Source organism: Lonchura striata, chromosome 5, assembly GCF_050655825.1.
Source record: "Lonchura striata isolate lonStrDom1 chromosome 5, ASM5065582v1, whole genome shotgun sequence".
NCBI classification, from domain to species: Eukaryota; Metazoa; Chordata; class Aves; order Passeriformes; family Estrildidae; genus Lonchura; species Lonchura striata.
In genome coordinates, this window is record NC_140707.1 from 63,696,240 (window position 1) to 63,719,370 (window position 23,131).

The following is a 23,131-nucleotide window of genomic DNA, read 5'->3' on the forward strand; positions in this document are numbered from 1 at the left end:
ATAATAATATTTTTATATAATAATAGGTGATGCGGGTTAATAAAATACTTGCAGTATGCTTTTTCAGTGGAACTCTCCATTAAGAAGCGACTGTACTCTTGCAGGCTTAATTTTAAAAATGAACAGGTTTTACCACATTTGGGAAATTTTTAACACCTAGATGTTGCATGAACTTGATATGCAGGCTGTAATGTCCTACTTATCCAGAAAAGCCAAATCAAGCAAGCAAACTGATCAGGAAAAGACAAAGCAGTCCTGCAGAGAAGACAGCTCCTTTATTGTCCTTTGTAGATGGGGAAAATCAGCAGAGACAAATATTTTTTTCACTGTTACTTTTCCTAAGTTTGTGTTGGGAAAACTATTGCTCATTATACACCCTTCATGCCTGCCTGAGAGGATAAGACAAGTTAGTTGCATGATTAGAATACAATTTGTAAACAGCTGTCTTCTTTGCATGCAAAAGCTGCATCGACTTAGGCCACTTAATGAAATCACTTTAAAAATTACTGAAGTAAGGCAGTATAGCTGTATTTCCATTAGAGTTTAGAAGACCTCTGCAAATATTTGTGTTTAAAATAATTCTATACTGCCCAATGAATTAACACAGCTGAAATCTGCATAGAAAAGGCACCAAATTTCCCTCTTACAGGGAAAGGCTTAATGCAGAACCGCTGATGCAGCACAGCCCAGGGTGTGAAATCTCCTGACAGCTCAAAGGAGAGCAGGGTGGCAGCGGCTGCTGCTGCCTCTAAAGAAGTGCATGGATGGATGGACAGACTGTGACTAAATCAGGCAAAGGCAGTGCTGAAGAGGGGCTTAACAAGAGGGAGGAGATTTTGTCACAGGAAAAGGCCTGGCACTGACTCAGTGAAAGGAAGGGAGGGACTAGGAAGGGCAGGCTGGGGGGAGGAGGTGTCAGGAAGGGGACAGGAGAATGGGACAGGGAAGGGTTAGGAAGCTCGAACCTCAGCAAAACCACTACTGCTTGCCCCTTAACAGAACTGCTACAAGTCCTGATGCAATACATGTCTTTTCTCTTCAAATCTATTGTTCATTTTCTGCTAACTAACATAATATTATGTATGTGCAATAAGGTTTTCCTCTCCCATGGAGGACTATGTATCCTGGAAATACCTACCCTAGAACGCCTCTTCCCACTGTGCATTCTTAGTATTCTTTTCCTAATGTGTGAAGTACTCATTTGCCTTTACATTTACAGAATTTGTTGTGACAGTGTACACCTCCTTTTGCCAAAACACCCCTTCTTAAACAGATTTACCTTCTTAACACATTTTGTTTTATGGTCTGAAGCTGATTCCAAAATATTTAGTTATAGTTTTACTAGCTACATAAATCCTGTTTCAAACGGTAGGATGTAAAGCTCCTTAGTGGATGCTTTCTGAATGGAAGAGAAGAAAGACCTTTTTCATAACATTTTTGTATACAGCTGTGAATGTCATAGTAGCACCAATCTCAGCTTTCGTGTAGTATTTAACTTGCCTTTACTGTAAACAAAAATCTGGCCAATAAATTCAGGGTAAGAACTAGGGCAGACTGTCTGGTAAATGAATACACAGTAATGCTGAGAACAACAGATGCCTGGAAGGGACTGTCAGACTTGATTGCATTAAAACAGCTTAAGGAAAAAAAAAAAGAGAAAAGAACGAAGCTCCTATGCTCATGAAATAATTCTTCTTAGTCTGGAAGAGCTTCAATGTAATCTTCCTAATGTCATTTTAAAAATTCTCTGTGTTAAAAAATCATATTACTTACCTCTGCCCTTTTAAGCATTTCCCATTTATTTAGAATTTTCATTGCATAAATGCGCTCTGTACACTTCATTTTAACAACTGCAACCTGAAAAATTAAGATATTTTTAACAGAAGCATAGTCAGAAAAATACAATATTGCAAGAGATCAATACTCACACAAAAGCATGGTCAGAGAAATACAGTTTTCAAACAGTTTAAGCTTAATTTCACAAATCCATAAAATAAGTTACTAAGGAGTCATCAGTGATCAACTGACACATTGATAAACTGTAGTCTGAGTCTTTGCTCCTTCTGTATTCTCCAACATTACTACTATGTACTTGATGCACCCTGTGTGGTCAAGAGCTCATGATGAAGTACATGGGGGATGATACAGGAGGAGCATGAAGCTTTTCATATGAAGATGTGCAGTAAAGCTGCATTGTTTCCCAAGAACAAGTGGGGCTTGTAGTCATGCCTGCAGCCAGTGGGGCAACATTTAAAAGGGCAGCCTGAGAAAACAAAAAAGGCTGCAGTTAATAGAAATTTGACTAATTTGCTTTCACATTTCAAGTCTCAGAAACTTGAAAGATATTTGCAAATTAGCATGCTTTCGTGTACCTTATGCAGATATTTTAAAATAAAAAAATATTCATTTATTTATTCACCATTTTGCTTACAGCATTTTACTATGCATGCTGTGTATTAGACTTGCTTACACTGATCTATTACAAACAGTAGCCCTGCACACAGCTGTAAATGGAAGAAAAAAACAAGAATACAAAAACTTCAAGGCTTAGGAATGCAAAGACTTTATTTTGACCAAGAAAATGTCAGTCACTGACCAAAGTCAATATATTCTCAAGGACCAAAAATTAATTATTCCTGTAGTAGTGCCATAATTTCCACAAAGTTCTTCCAGTTGGCAAAAAAAAACCAAAAAAACCAACAGGCATCATGACTAACACAGCAACATTTTCACAGGACTATACATGGACTGCTTAAATATTTCTACTGCTATTTCTACTTCTTCTCAGCTCATCTCTATTTTAGAAGCAGAAAACCAACCAGCTTTCACTGCTTCCAACACAGCTCTTGAATAGCTGTGTGAAAAGGAATGACATCACCTCTCCTCTCCTCTTCTGTTGTTCAAAAACTCCTATCTAGGAAGGATTCAGCTACAGCAGCTTTAAGAAGCTGCTGACTATAAAAAAGGTTGGAATAGTTCATGAAGCAGAGCAACATTATAAAAAGTCTTAAGTCTTGAGGAAGGAAGAGGGAAATGTAGTATCACCCTGCACCTTACCAGTAAAGAAGTTCCAAGTGAGAGGCAGGGAAGCTACTGTTTCTCCAGTAACACAAGAACAGGAAATTCACATTTACACACATATCTCAGCCTGCAGGTACAGAGCTCAGCCCTCCACCCATCAGGTCACATAGTGGGTGACAGCACCTTGTACACACCTGCACAGCCATGTAACAGGCACACAGCCCTGAAGAAAGGTACCCACTGCAGGAAAGATATGGGAATCTGACCCTGGACACGGCTGGGAAAGGCAAAGCACTAAGAAGCAGCTTCTCTATGTGAAGTAGAATATCCAGAGCTACATTACAATCCCTGTGTCTCCTGGCCTACAAACACCTCCCAAAGACACTGCTCACGCTGCGGGGGAAGGATGAGCAAGACAAGAAAAGTCTCAAACCAAACACACGAGGTTCCTTGGTACATATGAAACTGTTCAACTGACCTTCTGTAATGGCCTTAAATGTAAACAGCCTTGCTCCTCTTTTCATCACAGCTAAAAGTCATTGTAAAAACCTCTCTCCATGTACTTAATTGGGTCATTACCCTGATGCAGCTGAAGGCACACTCTAAGTCAAACAGTACATTAAAAGCTTTGAGAAACTGCAAGATGCTGACATTACCCACTACACTTTTTAAACATGGTGACTCAGGAAATGCCCACACCTCCGGTGCAGGGACAGGGACAGAGGAGCACCAAGGTTACCTGCTGCAGAGGAATGAACCAACGCTCTGCAGCAAATGCAATTTGCAAGCGTAGCTCTGTGAGCCCTGGTGCAGCAATATTCAAGTTTCATACCACCACAACACTAGAACTGCTCAGTTATTTAAGTACAAATACAGTGCACAAATCAGAACCCAGATAGGCATCTACTGCACTTCATCTAAGGCCATCACTGTCCAAAGGCATTGCAGGATATCACAAATTTGGAGCGTGCTCAACTGTTGAGGAACGATAGAAGCCTGGCATCATGGAGGGCAGGCACAGCTGAGATGTGTAAGTGTTAGAACAAAGTGACAAATTAAACAGGCCTGGAAAAAGAAGAAAGGAAAAGAAGAAAGGATGCCAAGTCTGTAGGACTTATTTAGCAATTCCCCAGTCACTAACTATATTAGTGCTATTTCTTTTCAACTGAAAAGACTGCTTTAAAAAGGCCAATTTAAAATTTCTGGAGGAAGATAATTGTCTTCTGTGGAAGAAAAAGTATAGTTCATAAAAAGAAAGCTGACTCATATTTTCACATTCAGTGGTTATCAAATTATGGCACCAGTAAACACACTGCTGCTGTAGTTATAAGGGTAAGAATGGGACAGCTTCTCATGTCAGCAGAAAAATTCATTGAACCACACAGCAAATTAGGTAATTCCCCATTAATTTTATCTCTGGAAAGAAATCTTAGGACTGCTTAAGATATCTCACAGAACTGACAGAATTTTTGCCTGACTAGACTCGACTCCTCAACCAATTCAAATAATTAGGATTTTTTTTAAAAGAAAACAAATAGAAAAGCATAACCCAAGCTTCATTGATATTTGAACTGAAACAGGGAAGCAGAAATAAAATAATGCCCTGATAAACTCAGTGCTATTATAAGGAAGAATACCATTACAATATTGGAAAAGATCCTTTCTTCCATAAGATACCTCAGTGTTTCCTTGAATTACATTTTTTTACATTCTTCATCAGGTGGCAGCGTTTCTAAGTTTACTTTTGTCATATAATGCTTTGTCTCCTTCTGAGACGTTGCAGTGGAGTTTTTTCTTACTTTTATATTAATTCTTCCTTCTCTGGCATACCTCAAATTCAGTTACAGTAACCACACTGACCACTTTGTGAGATCAGAGGCCTCTTATACTGCAGTTGTGCTAAGCATGCAAGATGTCTGGTTTTAAATATGACGGTTTTTATCCTACATACTGATCCACCACATCTACTAACCAAACTAAAACCATTCAGTTGGTGTTCAGAGATATTCCAAAGGACACAGATTTATACACTGCTACAAATCCCTGCTTTAAGAACAAAAGCATTGATTCTATCTTCAGTTTAAAAGTCTACTGGCTGAACAAATGCTCATGTTATGCACAGACTAGAATTTAATATTCACTCTCTATTTCTAAGACTAATACAATTTACACTGTATTAGAAGTTTAAAAAAAAAATATGCTAAGAATAATGAAAGGAAAAAATGTATAAGCAGAGGTATGATAAAACAGCCCAGGCCTGGAAGAGGTAACAGCTATGACAGACACAGGAAACCATGAATGTCATGGAGAACATGAACAGAGAACAATAATTTGCCATTTCTCATAACACAGATATTGAAAAGCATCAATTTTTTTAAAAAAAAGGTAAGAAGATTAAGGAAGTATTATTGTCACAAAAAAAGTTCTGGAACTCAGCCACAGGCTGCTGTGGCCACCTAAGTATTCAGAAAGTATTTAAATACAGACATGCTTAATACCTGAGTAACACACACTGCAGTGTGGGCCTCAGTGGCTGCTGACCCCCGAGTTAGAGGGGTGGGCTGGGGAGTCCCTGAACCCACAGCCACTGGAACCTGTGAGGATTCAGCTTTGCTCTGTTCTTGAGTTTCTTTCCTGACCTCTCTGCCTCAAAGGGGTGGGACATGAGCTAACCAATTCACACACCTTTGGCCCAGAACTACCACCTTTAATACCTGTGTCAAACTGAGGAAATGACTTATTCCCAATTTGCATCTCATAATGCCAGGCTGGAATGCAGAATCAGGGGGCCAAATGCTCAACAATCACAAAGTAGTCTGGTAGATATTTAGGTGATTCTGTTTTATTAAGTCTTAAAAATGTGACATGAAAAAAATTACAGGTGCAAGGGTTCCCCCACCACTGCAACCCCCCTTCTAGTCTGTATGGATTGATTACCATCTGATTTGATTAGCATCACCATGACTTGTCATGCTCAAGACTGAAGCAACAAGAAAACTGCAATAAATCTCAAGTATATTTCCTCAAGGATTTCAGAAAGCCAAATGAATCCTAGTGCCTTCACTTCAACAAACTTTCAACATATTTATATAAAAAACAATGTATTAAGAGTGGGGCTAAAGCCATCTAGAGTAACTACAAACCACAACACCCCATCAGATTTGTATTGCTTCTGCCACCTATTTCCTTGCCATATTTCGTGTCTCAAAGCTCTGTTTCCCTTGTAGTGCAATAAAATAAAATAAAGAACCAATATGGCTAAAGTAGCTTTCTAGACTTCAGCAAGAGTTAGTATTTTGCCTCTTTATTGTTTTATAGGAGTATTTTGTTATGTTTTGACCTTCAAAACCCACTCAATACTGACATTTAGGGCTGCACTCTGCAAAGCCATCCAAGGCCAAGTTCCACCTTTCCCAGTGTTCCAATGAAATCTACAGGGCACAAATCTGAGCCAAATAATCCTCTACAGACAAGAGAGAACTTCCCAGCACTGTACTGTGCCCTCTGAGTGACATGATCAGCATTAGTAAGCAGCATCAAGTTACAAATTTTATTTTATGTAAATGGTAAGTATGGTGCAATAAAGTGCAGAAATCATTTACATAGAAGACTGGCTTTCCAGAAAACAATTAAGACAGTTAACATATACTTTTTAAAAATCATGCTGGCATCAATTTCAAAGCAATGACCAAAAAAATTCACTAGAACACTATTCATGCTCATGGCACCTTAAGCTTTCAGGTAAAACTTATCTTTAAGGACTGGACTTACAGGAATAAGGCGAAACCCGACTGCAAAATGTTCTCAGCTGAAGAGGAACACAGACATATAGGTGATAATATTGTGCAAACAGCTCATAATGGCAGGTAGTTAAGAAAAAAAGCAAACTGAATCTGGAATTCACAGGCAGATACGCACCACTGAGGATGGGTAAACATTACTGCCTTGCAATACAAACTCACTGGAAACTCCACACACAGCCACACCTCAGAAAAATAAACTTCATCTGGACCAGGTGTGAAAGAGGACGATTGAGGTGATCAAGAAACTAAAGAGCCTCCCATGCTAGTGTGGGAATAGAAAAAGCCTTACTTGCTAAAAAAAGAAAAAATAAAATGTACATTATTTTTATTATTCAAGGCCAGAGTGGATGGGGTTCTGACCAACCTGGTCTAGTGAAAGGTGTCACTGGCCCATGGCAGAGGGGCTGGAACAAGATGATCTTTAAAGACCCTTCAAACTTAAACCATTCTATGATTTTATCTAAAAATAAAATTGGAAGGAAGGGCATCAATAAAAGTGGATGATAAAAAGATCTCTTTAGTCTAATAGACAATAAAATTGCATGGATAAAACAATGTAAAATAGCATGAATTAACCTTTGATGGGAACTTGGAAAGGTTTTAGACATTTGAGGAGAGGTTTTAGTCAAGCCTTTCAACTGGGAGAAGAGACAAAATGTCATTTCAGATGTAAACAATTTACCCATAATGTCTTATTACCAGATTTATAATTTAATATTACATTCATTTCCTTTGGCTAACGCTTGTTTATGCCGCATTTACTCTACTATTTCTGTCTCATGTTATTGATACCCTGCACACCAGCTACTGCAAACACACCGCAGCAACTACTTTATCCTCCTGACACTTTCAGATAGGAAAAAAGGATTTGATATAGAGCTCATTAGTTGATAGTTTTAATACTGCATCTTTGAGGAAAAACTGGTCTGGGCTGCTCTATCAGTTTTTTTAATGTCTATTTTACATATAAATTTAAAAACCAGAGTGTCTTTTGATAGAGTTCATATGCCATGGTGCAGATTTCCAAAGCAAAATCAGATTTTTTTGAGCATGCAGTGTATATCTTCATGCTGCGCAAGTAAGAAATCCCTTACAAGTCCCAGCCAGAAAGACACTGCAGAAGAAGAATAAAGGCCCCAAATAGCACCTAAGCTGTTCCTCAGGACCGGGGGTTTGCAGAGACAAATGTCTGCTCCCACAGCAGCACCACAATGAACTGTGTGTGTCTCCAGCCCCTTGCAACCTGCCTGTCTCCATAGTTACTTGGTGCTGCCACACAAACACACACGGAGCTGGGGAGGACTGAGATAGCAACCAGCTCTTTTGAAGCATTTTCAAAACAAAGCAGCTTCTTTCTTCATCCATTTCCACAGCAGAAAATAGCTTGCTTTGATTTAATTTTCTTTTTTCATGAAGAGCATATTAAAGAAAAGCAGGGCTAATTAAATACTTATTTTGCATCGTATTCTGAATGCTTAGACTCTTTGAATTGTTGAATGAAAAGTGTCACATGTGCTGTACAATACTTTGGAATTCTGTAATCTACAGTGTAGGAAGGTACAGTCCCTGCTGGGCACCTAAGGGCAACCACCAAAGCTTCTGAATAGGTGAGACAGCTTTAATTGCAGTCCATAGGCTCCCTGTGCCCTAGGTTAATTTCTAGAAGTACATCAAAACACTGGACTCGGTACCCTACAGCTGTGATTTCCAGGTGGAAAGGGCACAAAGAGCTCTGCCTCTCACTGCCAAGCACGACTGACCGCAGGAAGCTCAGGTTTTACATATTCACTTCTGACTCACTGCAACCTCAGCCAGTATCTCTCACTAGAAATGACATCAGTGATCAGAACCTGTGGTACACAGGTGATCAGCCTTATTCTCTCTCAGCCATTATTTTCTTCTGGAAACACATTTTTCTGTCTGTTGATCCCAGCTGAGACTGTGACTAAGCATCCTGAGCTGAGGTGACGTATTATCACTGAATACTACACAGATCAAGTCTGTACACAACAGCATTTACATGAGAATCCATTTCTAATCCATCCAGAACAGTAATACTTAGGTGGGGCACATTAAGAGTTTTAGTTATTTTTGTGCTAAGCAAGACCAAGCAGTTCCACCCTTCTGCTGGAACCACAGTAAGTATTGCTCATTCAAGAAATCCTTGCTAACAAACAAGGGAAGGAAGACAATTGTTTCAGTCCCATGCTGCCAAATTTCCAGGAGGTGTCAGCCACGTTATACAATCCAAGCTCCCAAACAAGGTACATTTTGACTCATTCTTCCTCCAACAACTGCTCTTTGACTGGAGTGTGTTGATATACAGCAGTTTGCCTAAATGGTCTTTTACACAAAATGAGGACATGTGACCTTAAACAAGCACATTACTGAGGGCAGATGAAGTTTGCAAAGAAGCACATGCAAATGATTAGAGCTGCAGTTCCCATATACAGTCTCCTCTTCCTATCCCTCTCAGCCTGCTGTAAGCACAATTGCTCCCAGCTTGTGTGGCATGTGCAGCCAAACACTAAGCACACAGAAAGTACTTCTCAGGCTGGCCAGGTTTCCCAGGTAAGCACAATCCCACCAAGCACAGGTTCTTAGGACATCATTTCATTTCAAGTAATGGTCCATGGTGTTTCTAGATGAAAGGAATAGTCAGGCATAGGCAAACTTCAAACCACAGCTTGACTGCTTTTTGGTTTCTTTGTTGTTTTGGTGTGGTTTTCTAAAGGTTGAAAATATGAAAGACTTTTGCATTCTATGCTGATATACCTTAAATCTCCTAAAAACTGTATTTTCACTTCTGTGTAGTTTGCAAAAGTGATTTTCACTCTTATGTACTTTGTGTGTTTTCTGTGCCGTTTCACAAAATACTTCATGCTACACAAGATACTATTTCTTGTCTACAAATACAGACTTCTGCAGTAATTTTATTAATCGAAACCCGAATTAAGATAACAGAAAACCATTTTACTTCTGAATTTATTTCAGGGGGCTTTTCACTTATTATTAGTTTTGCTCCTTGTGGAGGTTGTCCCTCTGTACATGAGTTACCTGCCTGTATGACCTAGAAAATGAAAAACTGAAAGTAACACTAGGGCACTCATGAAAATGTTCCACCCAGCTGGGTTATATATCCAGGCAAATATAGCTTAGGAGATGAGGAAGAACCATGAGTACTTTATCCTCCTTCTAGCATTTCAAATTATAAGCATTTCTAACTATCACACACTCAAAAAACATTTAAAATTTTTCTTCCCAACTATGAAACTTCTGAAAAAAATACATTATGTTCTCAAGCTAGTGACTTCCTGAGTCAGGGCCTTACATGCTGTGGTAAGGAATATTCAGGCATTCAGTACACCCTGATTGCAAAGTGGCTGGCTTCCTTTATGTGAAAGGAGAAGTCCAGGTGGCTACAGAGGAAATCTCCAGGCTCTAAGATAGGCTGTTTCTCTCCTAGAATAATAATGAGAATTTAAGAAACATTTTTCTCTTGCTTTCTCAGACATGCCATGCTACAAGAACCTTCACTCAGGTGGCTTTCCATTCGGCTTTGTTCTCATATTGCTGGAAAAGGTGTAAAGAACAAAGCTGAGTTCTGCAGAGGAGAAAGAAAGAAAAAGGTATTGACATGCCAATACAGATGTATTCTGGTGATTGTATCAATCTGCCTTAGATACTGATTTTGCAGTTGTGTTCACAGGGATAAGCTCACATGTGCTCTCAATCCTCTCTTTGGTCAAATACCACGTTTCCTTCCTTGGCTTACATCTTTTCTGGCAAAAATTGACCACTGATCCTGACTAATAACTAATATCATGCTTTTATTTTGTTTGAACTGTATTTATTCAAAGCTACTGATTTATGCAAAAGTTCTTTGGGAAGAATAAAGCCCCTGGCATTCTCCAAAAAATCCAAAGAAGCTAAACTGAGAAGAACGGAATGTAATTTTCATCCTTTTTGAAGTCTACTTGTTTAGTATTTAAATTAAACTACTTCATTCTAACAGGAATATATTTAGTTTAATTCTGATTAATTTCTTTATACATTTAAACAAATATTTATAGGCATTCTTAAAATGCATTTTTAGCACATAAAGCCTATAAACTAATTTCCAACATAGTTCCCATGTATGTATGAAAGTATTATGAAAAATTAATCACAGCTCCTCCATTCAGTTTTCTTGAGTGTAGTTTTACACAAGATGCCACCACTTCCTTTCAAGAAACTACATTTCATTTTCTTATTATGGAATGTCAACCTTTACATAATTACTATTTTATAATACCTATAAAATCTGGCAGTTATACCAGTGTGGTATATACAAGGGTCAAAGGATTCTTTCATAAGCAAAAAGCACAAAATATTCTGTGGCAAGAGGGATTAAAGTATAATGAACTTAAAATCAATGATTCCTGTATTATCTAAACTGATAAAAAGTTTCAAGCTGCTGCAACTATAAACTAAAACTTTTCTAGGTAAGAGATGAACAAGATGTGATATTGACAGATAACTGACACCACTGACTCTATGAGCACTCACAGCTCACAGAAGGATGAAATTAAGATACTTTCTCATTTCACTTCTGTGAAATTTCATTTCCACTGGAGGGGATGGGATGGGTGAATTGATTTTGTAACATTCCATGCTTCTCCAAATGAAAGAGTATGAAACACATTGTTGATTCTGGCACTCCAAACACTATTAACACAAGTTTCCACTCAGCATTTGTATCTTTCATGCACTTTAAGACTTTGATCCCAAGCTAAGAAAGGTCATCCTAGCAAATATAAACTGAAGTCTCTTGAAATGCATATAAATACTTCATCTACTGTTGTACTGAGATTTCCAGCTGGTCAATTATTTAAGTAGAGAAGAGCATCTTTTGAAAAAGAACAGAACAAGTACTATGGAAAACAAGCCTTCCTTGAATATTATACTGTGGGAAGGCATTCCCAACACTGACTCCATCTGCAAGTCACTATAAAGGGTTCCCATTTTTGATAGCCAAAGCAATCACAAGTCTAGTTCTGAAAAGATCCAGAAACCTTTTCTAATCCTGCCAAAAGACAAAATGCCAAAATGCTAATCTAAAATTCTTTAGATATCAGTGGTCACAGCCACTATAGCAAGTCATTTGGCACAGCAAGAGCAGAACAACATCAAAGTATCCTCTGCTGAGCCTTCCCATCTATACTGTATGCAGCTCAGGAATTTTGTTTCAAACTGTATCTAGCCTGATTTCCTGGACCAAACATGCTTTGAAGCTGTTAGGAGAGTCAAACCCAGTGATTGATTCTTATACACTCCTTGGATCCAAAAGGCCATTTGGTGCACACCTGGAATGGAGGTTCTGCTTAGTTTCCTCCAGAAGAAGCCCAGCTCATGGAGAGTAAAATCCTTACGCAGTAGGTGGGGGCATTGTCTTCAAAACTGTGCCACTGCTTTGAATCAAAACCCTAACAGAGAGGCAGACAGGTACCCACTACTGACTTGGTTCTTTAGCCCTCTTATCTACTTATAAACCTTCCTCCTTAGACTTCTTTTCTGGACGAAGTTTGTAGCATTCAGTCCTCCCTTAGACTAACCAATATTTTTCCAATTATTGCTTTTTCCTGACAAACTTTTTACAGTAACTTTTTTTTCTCAAAAATTCATGTTCAAATAATGCTCAAGTGAATCACTCAAATGAAATAAGTTATTTGCATGCAGTATTTCCATTACTCTTAAATATCACTTCCTCTTTTGCAACAAATATTACACTCATCAAGTTCAAAAGTGAACTTTTGTCTTACAGGGAAAGCCGTTATTGCTAATCTGGACATTTTATTAAAATATTCCACTTCTTTCAGCAGCCGTGTTCATGATGTTTATATGCAAATTACATGTTAGTGCATCATTAGATGATGGTACACATGAAGAGATATTCTTGAGACATTAATTTCTGTCTTAGGTGTCCACTTTACTCAAAACCAATTTCTGAAGTATCTTAAAATTACGTGGATATAAAGTCATTACATCACCCACTACCAAGTGCATATGCACATAGAAACCTCCTTGTTTTCTGAATCCAGGTCAAGTAGGGTCCTGGTGTTCCTCTGGCTGCCCTCTGCTACCCCTGTCCCACATTCAAGCCCTACATGAATGAGTTTGAGGTGTCCAGAGCACACCATGCTTCGAAGGAATGCCTGGCATGGCAGAATCCTGCTCTCTGTGGAGACAACAGGACATGAGGATCAGGAAGCTTCCCCATAGCCACCAGCAGCTGAAGGTGCAGCTGAGTGCTCATGGGCTGAAGTGAGCCACTAATGGCAGTCTCTGTGTTTCACTTTAGTGTGGCACTACTTCAAAAAAGTTTCCTGAAAGAAATAGAAGAGGTTTTTACTTCTAGAAATTCTCTAGTTAATAACCTTTTTTGCTGACAGCTATGACTTTAGTTACCTGTTCTTAAATGCTGAAAAGGTTGTCTTTGAGGTCCTCCAGAAGCCTCGGGCATCCTATGCCTGCTGTCTGTGAATGCTTTTGCCAGTGGCAAGCCCTACCAGGCTTGTGTGATTAATGAGACTTTAATCAAATATATTAAGAAGTTAAGCTTCAGTCCAGGGTCCTGGGACTGGCGAGAGTCCTCAAAACACAAGGCGTTCCTATCATCCCAACATGATTCAACTTGCTGTCCAAAAAACAGATCCAGCAGCCTTTGATCTTCAAAGATGACAGGGAACAGCCTTTGAGGCAGCCAAATGCGTCTTTCTGCATTACCAGATTGCTACAGAGACAGGCAGATGGGTGGAGCAGCCTCCACGCTCCTACCATAGAAGCAGCCCAGCTCTGTGTTAAATTAGAGCAGCAGTGAGCAGGACATATGGCAAGTGGGAGAAGAGATCCCAAATTCAGCTGTGCAGCTGCTAGGTGGGACCATCCCACTCATACTCACATCCAAGAGACACTTGTTTGGCTACACTGAGGTCAGAAAGCCAGTCACAGAAATGGCACACTTGGACACTGAATAACCTGCTTCAAAGGGACCTTGAATTAGGTACCTAGCTATATCCCACATTTGGAAGTATTTCAGCACATCTGTGTGAAACTTTTGTCCTCAGGTCAACTGTAACAAGAAATCAGATGCACAAACTATAAAAGTTTTATTATTTCAACTGAAAGTTAAAATCTCTTACCTCTCCAAATGCACCTCTTCCAATCACTTTTATAATTTCAAAGTCATCTCGATGGAGTTGCATTTCCTTTACTAGTTTTGTAAATGGTTTTGCTGTTTAACAAAAGAAAAAGAAAAGTCAATTACAAAGAGAAACATCACAAACCAACACATAAACTGGAAGTCAAAAGTATTTGTTGCATACCCAGAGCAATAGCATATTTTCAACTATTAAAACTACAGAGAGGAAAAAAGCTAATTATACTATTTAATTAACAATTAAAATTTTTTTAGAAGTTTAATTGCACAAATGGTTCTGCCTTGCTGCTAGTGAGAATATAGAGCAGAGTGATCTTTCAGAAGGATTTCCCTCCCTTTCTTTAGGGTTTTGTGAATCAGTGAAGGACCACGTGAAAGGGAGAGCTCATTCATTACTGCTAAACCCTATGGACAATCTGTCCTACCCTACAGGCACTAGATTAATTCTCTTCTAAGTGGAGTGCAGCTTTACTTTTTATTATATCAGCTAGTATCAGCTGAGGCTTTAACAACCCAATCTCAAGACATTGCTGTCTATACTCAACAGCAGTGAAACCATTTCCCACAAGATCTGTGGCTAATTTAAGGTTTTTACTTTGAACTATCTTTTCTGCTAAGCAACATTCACCAGATCTCAATTAGAGAAAATAGTGAAAGGCTACAGTCTAAAAAGATGTCCAGTGATTAACTTACTTACACTTATTTTGTTCTGGTGGTCCCACATTTCTCAAAATATTTCGTGGATAAATTCCACTATACCTGTAGATCCATCGGTTTTCTCCTCTCCACATCCCATTCAGAATACTTTATTTATTTCTAGCACATCACAGCATGTAGATCACTATTTAGACAGAATGTTAACAAACATTCAAGTTTGTTAACAAGTCACTACTCTGAAGACCAGATCAGTAACAAAAAACAGTGGTGTAAGTGCAAGCAAACTGCACAAAGATGAGTTTGCACAAGCACAGAAACAGTTTACTCTTCAAACTAAGCACAAAAAGATTGCTGCTGTTCACCTCCTCACAAATCCTGTTAGACTAAAAAGACCAAGGTTTTCCAATACATGTATTTTTTCCTATCTGAAACTGAATAAAACATCACAGAACTACTACTTAAAATTCAGCCCAGACGTCTGCTTTACTTCACTTTACATTATAGTTAAGCTAGTAAGTTATAAGCCAAACAGAATTCCTACAAGAGGGGTCACTACCTTAAAGGTGTATTTCAGATGCTAACACAAAGAAATCAAACCTTACAACTACACAGAGATACAGAAGTCTGAGCTGGAGACTGAAAATTTCATTATAAAGTCTAAGCAAGAATGCCTGAAAACCTCTCAGCAAAAAACCATGAACTGCTAAAATGCTGAAGAAATGGCTGTACTGAAGAACAGTCATGCTGCTGCTTAGTATTTAGGAGGGTGTTACTGTAAAGACTTCCTCCAGAAGTAACAGCCCTTTCACTGAGAATTTCTTGTCTATCCAAAGAGAATGAGACACTGCTAGATTTTCTGCTAGACTCCCTATTTTAGCTGGGCAGAAACGCCAACCACACTTTCCTTACCACAAGATCACTGAGACTATTACCTCAAACCAAAATAATTTCCACTGAACCTTCCCAGCACCACCACCTCAAACCAGTTAGAGATCTATACCAGTCCAGTCAGATACCTGTACAAGTACAGTACACAGCTGTCAGCAGTGGTATTATCAACTGTTTTGCAAGGTTCTCTCACCTCCTTCCCATCAAATGAATACAGATGGAGGAAACACAACTGCAGACAAGAAATAAACCTGCAAGTTCCCCTATTAAGGGTTTGCTATTACAGAATGCTGGTCATTGAACTAATTTTGCAAAACAACAGCTTCTGTTACTGAAGTTCATGGGGAAATGAAATCTAGTATTTATTTCTGGAGGACACCAACCCAATAATAACAACTTTTGTTTTAAATAAATATAAAATTTTAGCAATAATTCTACTGAGTAAATAGAATATCAAAACTAGAGAACCACAGAATGATTTGGGTTGGAAGGGACCTTTCAGATAATCTAGTTCCAAGCTCTCTGCCGTGGGCAAGCACACCTTCCACTACACCAGGTTGTTCAGAGTCCAATCCAACTTGGTCTTGAACACTTCCAGGGATGGAGCACCCACAACTCCTCTGGGTAATAAAATAATTGCTTTAAGTATTAGAACCTCTGCTGCTATAAATTGATCACAAACAACTTTCAAAGCCAGGAGACACAAACCTAGTAAGTTCAAGCTGTCTTGCACACTCAAAAAACCCCAAACCCTTTTATCTTACATTTTTGCAGACTGGTGACAAAATATTTTATTATTTTATCTTCAACTTTCCCCACTTAGAAGTGCATCAAACTTCACACCATCAAAACTGGAATTCAGTTTAGAAATGCATAAAGTTGAATAAGAGCAAGTTAATTTGATTAGTTTTGTATTTTAATATTAATAAATATGCATTGAGCAGAGCACATACTTAAGTTTCAGGAAACAGAAGAAAGACGGAAGGGTGTTATTGCCATCTTCCTAGAAACTGTATTCTTGAAGAAGGAAGGATGATCAGCCCTCATTTTCTTGACCAAAATTTCTGATAAAATCTACAAGAGTCCTAGGTTGGTCCTGCTTTTTCCAACTCAACTGGTCAACTAGTTAATAAAACTACTGCTTTAACATATATAAATTAAAAGAAAGATTCACTCCTAGAAGGAAGTTACTGTCTTTACAAGCCATTTGTGTACTGAACTAATGTTTGCTTTTAGTATTTAGCAGGTGTTGGTGTTCAGAAATACTGCCGCTTCAGTGGTCTCTGTCTTAGAAAGCACCAACATGAACATCTAAATGTACAGAAAAATTTTAAACTTGGCAGGACTTCCCCTGAACTGAAAAAATTCAGAGTCTTTGTCAAGGCATCTAAGATTCCTTAAAAGTAAATATAACTCAAAAATAAAACTGAGTGTCAAAAGAATCTAATGATCACAAAGACTGCAACAGCAGTTACAGAACAGATCAGAGCTCAGAGGAGGCAACAGACCAGTAATTTATTTCAACTTACATATACTTTAGTGGCATTTTGAAGTAGAACCCTGTTTACACCAGGATGTGAACTGCTGCATTTAAGTAGTTCACATTCAATTGTGGAATTGGATTCCACAGTTTCTATCTCTTAGTAAGTTAAATCAAAAAATATTTCCAATTTGCATTCCTGAAATTGTCCCAGGAGGCTGCTGTTCCTTAACTGCAAATATGCTGATCGGTAGTATGCACAGAACTGGCAAAATTGAGTGAGGAGAACTTGCAGCAAAAAGCATCAGACAGACTGTGTCCACTGTGCTTGCCAGAAAAATGCCAAGTGATTTATCACTACCTAACTGGTAAAAAGAAATACAGCTTTTCCCTGTGCATGACACTATTTGATAAACAGAGAACTCAAACCAAACTTATCTCCATATACTGGAATGAATAATTACTTTTTGATCCTAATACTGAAGGCAGAACTTATGATCTGGAGTTGATTTAATCCTTAATGAAAATATTTCATCCTGGCAAACAGAAGCTTTAGCTGTACTGGGGGTTTTGTTGGCAGTGATTACTGAATTTTGTTATATATACACACTGTTGTCAGGGTAACATTAGCTGCAAGTAATTGCAAGAGTTTGTTTATTCATGAGGATGTAATAAGAATTCAGGATAGACATTCTATGAGCCGTATCTTTGTATGCACCATTGCCTTTTCTCTCAAGCTGATTTTGCATTACTGTACTTATGCTTGTTTGGAAGAAGGGTGTTTTCTATAATGCCAGGCAAGGAAAAAACACCAAACCCAAACAACCAATTTTCAGAAGCCAATGTATGCTCTCAAGAAAATAATACAAAACAGTAACAGTTGATGTTTTGATTCATAATGAGAAGTGAAATGCCAGCATTGATTTCCTCATTGAAAACCAGGGTACATGTGAAAGACACAATTCTCCACACACCAATTCTATTCTGATCATAGTCTCCTCTTCCATTGATAGATGGGATGAGGATATTTTGTTTATGCAAAAAGAAAACATACATTTTAATAATTTGAAAACATAACTTAAATGTTTTACTCACAGGTAAATAGGTATGTGATTTAGGTTTGAGAGCTGTTGCATCTACACTGCAGTCAAACTGTATTATGCCACCTAATAGAAAATATTTGGAGGCAGTTTCGGAATGACTGAAAGCTGCAAGAAATGCCAGTGGAGATGATCTGACACAGCAGACTGGGCACTCTGCACTGCTACCCCAGGAATGGGTGCATGCTGGCTTCATATGTCAAATTTCCTCTCATTTCTAAAAGCAGGTCAGGGAAGAATGCCAGTGTTGTCAGCATCACCCTCAAAAAATAATATGTCAACTCTTCCCACCTGCAATGTGGTTAAAAATGAGAAGTCCCAAAATATGTTTTGAATTTCTACTTTCCATTCATATTCTGGATCATCCAATTTATGCCAATAATTTCCCATCTGGAATCACAAAACACCCTTACACTGCAATGGGCAAAAGACAACCTTCTGGATTATGATCACTGCAGCTTCAGTGGTGGAGTTACCCCAGGATTCTTATTTGAGGACTCGTCTAAATTTTGCTGGGCAGTACATATTTCCAGAAATTCACAAAAATCACTTGGCTGAAGCAGCCAAATGTTCAAGAACACCTGACGTTTTGTATCATTGGCAGCTACAAGTTTTAAATAAACGTGACAAGGGCAAGAAAATTATACAGACTCACAATTCAGGTTGAAAGGGACTAGCTGGTCTCTAATCCAATCTCCTGCTCAAATCACAGTCAATATTGATTTCAAACCAGGTTACTCATGGTTCTGACTGGTTAGGTTTCAAAAACTTCCAAGGATGGAGATTCCATGGGCTCTGTGGACAACCTATTCATACAACAAACTGCCTACACCAGATAGTTTCACAGTTGATGGTGTAAGTGATTTGGGGTTTAAGTCATTATATAACATGACAACAGCCTTCAGGTGGATCTACCCTGAAGGTATGTCCAAACTGTCTGGTCAGACACAAGTTCATCTGCCACCATGCTCTGCTTTATCTCCTAATTCCCTCTACAAAAAATTGTGGTAGGAAACTATGTGAATTGCAAAATAGTAATGTCAGGGAAAAACAAAATGACGCAGATAACTGTCTGCGGAGCCATACTCCCACCAGGCAGATCCAGTATTTTATTTAAGATGTTTTCTTTGGAGGAAGAACATGAAAGAGCAGCAAATTTTACCATTTCCCTCAGCCATCCATCAACTTACATTCTAGAAATCAAGTAACTTGTGTGCCCTTTGTGCACCCTTTTCAAAGAAACAGCACTCCTATGATATTGCTACTAAAACAGCAGGCTGGCAGGTTTAACAAGTTAGTGCTTGTATACATGTCTTGGGAGATACCCACACCCAGGTAGCCCCAACCTGCTTACTAAGGTGATAAATGCCTCTTACAACCCACACTTGAGTTTTAAAGAAGTACAATCCTCTTGTATCGGATTGTGACATTTCCCCTGTATTTTAGAAATGCAAATTTTTTTTATTCTTCCATCCTATGCTGACTCTAGTTTTAATTTTTCCAAATATAGATCCTTGCTTCCCTTTTCCTGTGCTGCCTGTTTCCTCTTACTGTCTACCTCTGTGAATGCTTTTTTTCAGTCTGGTTTCCTATGGAAATAAGGTATGCGTGATCACACTGTTGGTATTCTGAAGCCATTCCTCTCACCCAGTACCTTTTGATCCCAATGAAGTCCCTTCAGATCCTCTTTACCAAATTCCTCTGAAGTTGTCCAAAGATACAAAGCTGCTACAAGTTTTATTTAAAAAACAGCAGTGAATAGGAGATACCCAGGGTACCACCTCCACTAAGGGAAAGGCAGCAGCAGGAATAAAGCAGTCACCTGCTTAGCTGGCAGCCAGCACACACCCAGGTGTAAAGCAGACATACCTCACTGTCCACAGTCATGCAGGGACACTGGGACAGTGCTGCACAGAAGAGGGAAGAAAGGAAGTGTGCAGCCGAAAAGAGAAGTTCATGCAATGGGAAGGGCAGGTGGTTATTCCACTGAGCCTAGTAAAGTTGAGAAATACAAATTTACAGGAAGACAAACTTCACCAAAGTTCTGCTGTTTACAAGTCACAGTGACACATTCTGTGTTCTGACACATTTGCTGCTGTGCCTTTGACTTTTGTCATGCTCTCCCTCCTGTTTTTACAACATATATAGACACACTTCACTTAATCTGCCTCTTGCCCAGTGATCCAATTCTTCATCACTCATCAACATCCACTGGATCAATGTAGTGGTGCAAGACTCTTGGTTATCACTACAATGAAACTCCACTGGCTTTAAAACCAGAGAAGCACAACCTGGTTACCTCTTACAGTGCCTCCAGACCTTGCAGAACAGCCTGTTGCTACAAAACTGCTTGACATGTCAGAATCCTCTTTATTCCCCAAACAAGGCCAGCTAGTTTTACAGTGGCTGGTACTGCTCTCTTGTAACAGTATCATGGCATTTACTAAAATGCCATAGAAACACATACATGAACACAATAGCAAGAAAGTCTGAGTCTTCTTGAGGTGGATTTTTCAAGACAGAAGGTGGTAAGTAACCAATTATTAAGTTAAATATCATATTGTTAGTCTTTATTTGGTATACAAATACTTTAAAAGCCTTCAAGCTTTTTAAAGAACTGTGGCACAAAGGTATTCATTTGCAGCCAGTTATGGATTTTGCTTCATTTTATGAAAGTTTTCTGACATACGTAAAAGAGCATCTGAGCACCTTCAATCAGATACTTAACAGAACCATGAATTTGGTAACATTTGGATTCAATAATCACATACAAAACCCCTCAAAGGCTTAAAAAGATAAAAACATAATTAATTTTAGGTATAAACCAAATGTTTGTAGCTTCTGCATCTTGCTCCGTAACTGGCTTTATCAGTTACAGAAGAACTGATTCTGGCATTTGGAATTTGTACACTAATCTGAGATAACTGCATGAAAAATTTATCACCAAGCTAAAGGCTAATGGCATTGGGAAATGCTTTCAAGAAAAATATCAAATAGTAGTTCTGATGTTGATCCTATTAGTGTTGCTAAATTTGCCAGCAGAAGAGCAAGGCATTTACCTCAAAACATCACCTGCGTTCACTGTTATTCTTTTTGTGCAGCAAACCCCAAAAGCAAGTGCCACACAGGAGGACTCAATCAGCAGCAATATGCCAGCTCACTGATGAATGTTACCACAAACACTTAATAGCTGGCTATCTGCCTGCCCGGCCCATTCACCCATGCTTTCCATGCTTACAATGAAAGGACGTCCAAGACAATACTCAAGGTTTGTACAGACAAGTACTGAGGAACACACAGATGGTTTCCAGTAGTCCAAGTGACAAAATACATTGCCAGTGTAACTCCTGCCAAGGCCACTGAGTGTCTTTGAGAGCTAAACAGAAACAGAATTCTAGCAGGTGAGAGGAAGTAAGGGTTGGCTCACATACCCAAAGAAACACAGCAAATGACTATTTGCTGTACTCATATATACACAAGACCTTTCTTTGTCAATAATAGGCAAAATAAAAACCACATGCCAATCAGACCATGGTGTCTGCTAGTACTACAAGGGATGCAAGTACAAGGAGAGAAGGCTTGCATCAGTATCAAAGAGTGAAGCTCACTGCCCAATTTCTCATTTTATTCATGTTACTGTCACTGAATGATCCAAATTTAGGGAATTGCTCCTTGGTTTCTAGAAATAATTCAGTCAGGGCTTGTCTTATTTATTAATATTGAAGTTGATCTTGGAAGATAAAACTGTTAGTACTAATACTGAAAAGAATGTGACTGTAAGTAGCATTGACTTCAGGAAAGCCAAAAGTGAATTACTGTGTACACCTGGTGAAGCTTCCCAAAATGTAATATTTCAAGATATTGCTGTCAGGACACAGACTTTTTTAAGCAGGCAGAAAGACTGGATGAGAAGATCTGCACCTCTGTAAGAACTCACAAAGGCATTTCAGAAAACACCCAACAATTTGAGATTAAATTCTAGCTTAACTCATGGGAGAATTAAGAAAGCCCTTAGAGAAACAGTGCTCCTGACTGCACTTGGTAGTCCAGTTTTTCATACCTCTTTCCAACTTGTCAAATTTGTTTGGGAGAGGAAAAGCTACCATGCTTCTCTAACCTTAAGCTTTTCCCTAAGATTCCCAGCTCTTTTATTAGATTACATACCAACCACAGATTCCCTGGTGGTCCATCAGCTCTTCAGCCTTAGAACCATCCCTGACTAAAATACTGAGCAGAAGTCCAACAAAGTCTGCAAGTTGGCACTTTCTGCAGAGACCAAAACAAATGGATGTTTCTTCTACTCAGATTTTGCAAGATTTTCAAAGATGGTACTTTCCTTCCTCTTAAGTCTTGCTAAAAATCTGCAAAGAAAAGCTTACTATTCTACAATAAAGGAACTTCTCTGCTTTTTATAACTGTTGATATCCAATGCCTTCATAAGCTTAATCTTCAGTCTTTTTATTTTCTTCAAGAAGACAGTACCCAGCCTGGAAGACATCAAGCCATATATAGATTTTCCTTGGGACTGTCTGACATCCCAGACATTTGAGACAACTGAAAAGGGAGCTACACAACGACTTCAATCCAGGGAATTCATTCTCTCCTGAAGGAGTTCCTCCTTGTTCCTTCTCACCACGCTCCAGTCCGTTGTTTGGATCACCAGACTCCATGTGGTACGTCAAACAACGAGCATTTCCAGGCAAAAGCTAACTTGTCTATCCCATTCCATCCCCTCCCACCACACCATTCACCCATACAGCTGTGAACTGCAGCCCCAGCCCAAGGCAGGGAGCAGGATGCGGCTGCAGAAGGGCAAAATCGCTTTCAGAAATGAGGTGAATGTCGTGTGGAGCAGAGCAACCATGGAAGTGGCTATACCATAGCCTGTTTCTAGTCAACATACACCACATTAGGATAGACACTTCCAAAACAGATGTTAAAACTTTGTAAGAAACACCACAGAATGCAGTATCTCTTTAATTTA

The 23,131-nt window shown here is 38.9% G+C and overlaps 1 protein-coding gene across 17 annotated transcripts in view; it reads right to left on the reverse strand.

The window, feature by feature from the left end:
- Positions 1 to 23,131, reverse strand: part of CDC42BPB (CDC42 binding protein kinase beta) — a 90,855-nt gene that overhangs the window by 48,030 nt on the left and 19,694 nt on the right. For all 17 annotated transcript variants that reach the window (XM_077783952.2, XM_085580779.1, XM_021541364.3 and 14 more), the window contains exons 2-3: positions 14,006 to 14,097; positions 1,774 to 1,857 (exon numbers count right to left, since the gene is read on the reverse strand). In XM_077783952.2, the coding sequence (XP_077640078.2) occupies positions 1,774 to 1,857; positions 14,006 to 14,097 (176 nt within the window). The remainder of the gene's footprint in view (positions 1 to 1,773; positions 1,858 to 14,005; positions 14,098 to 23,131) is intronic.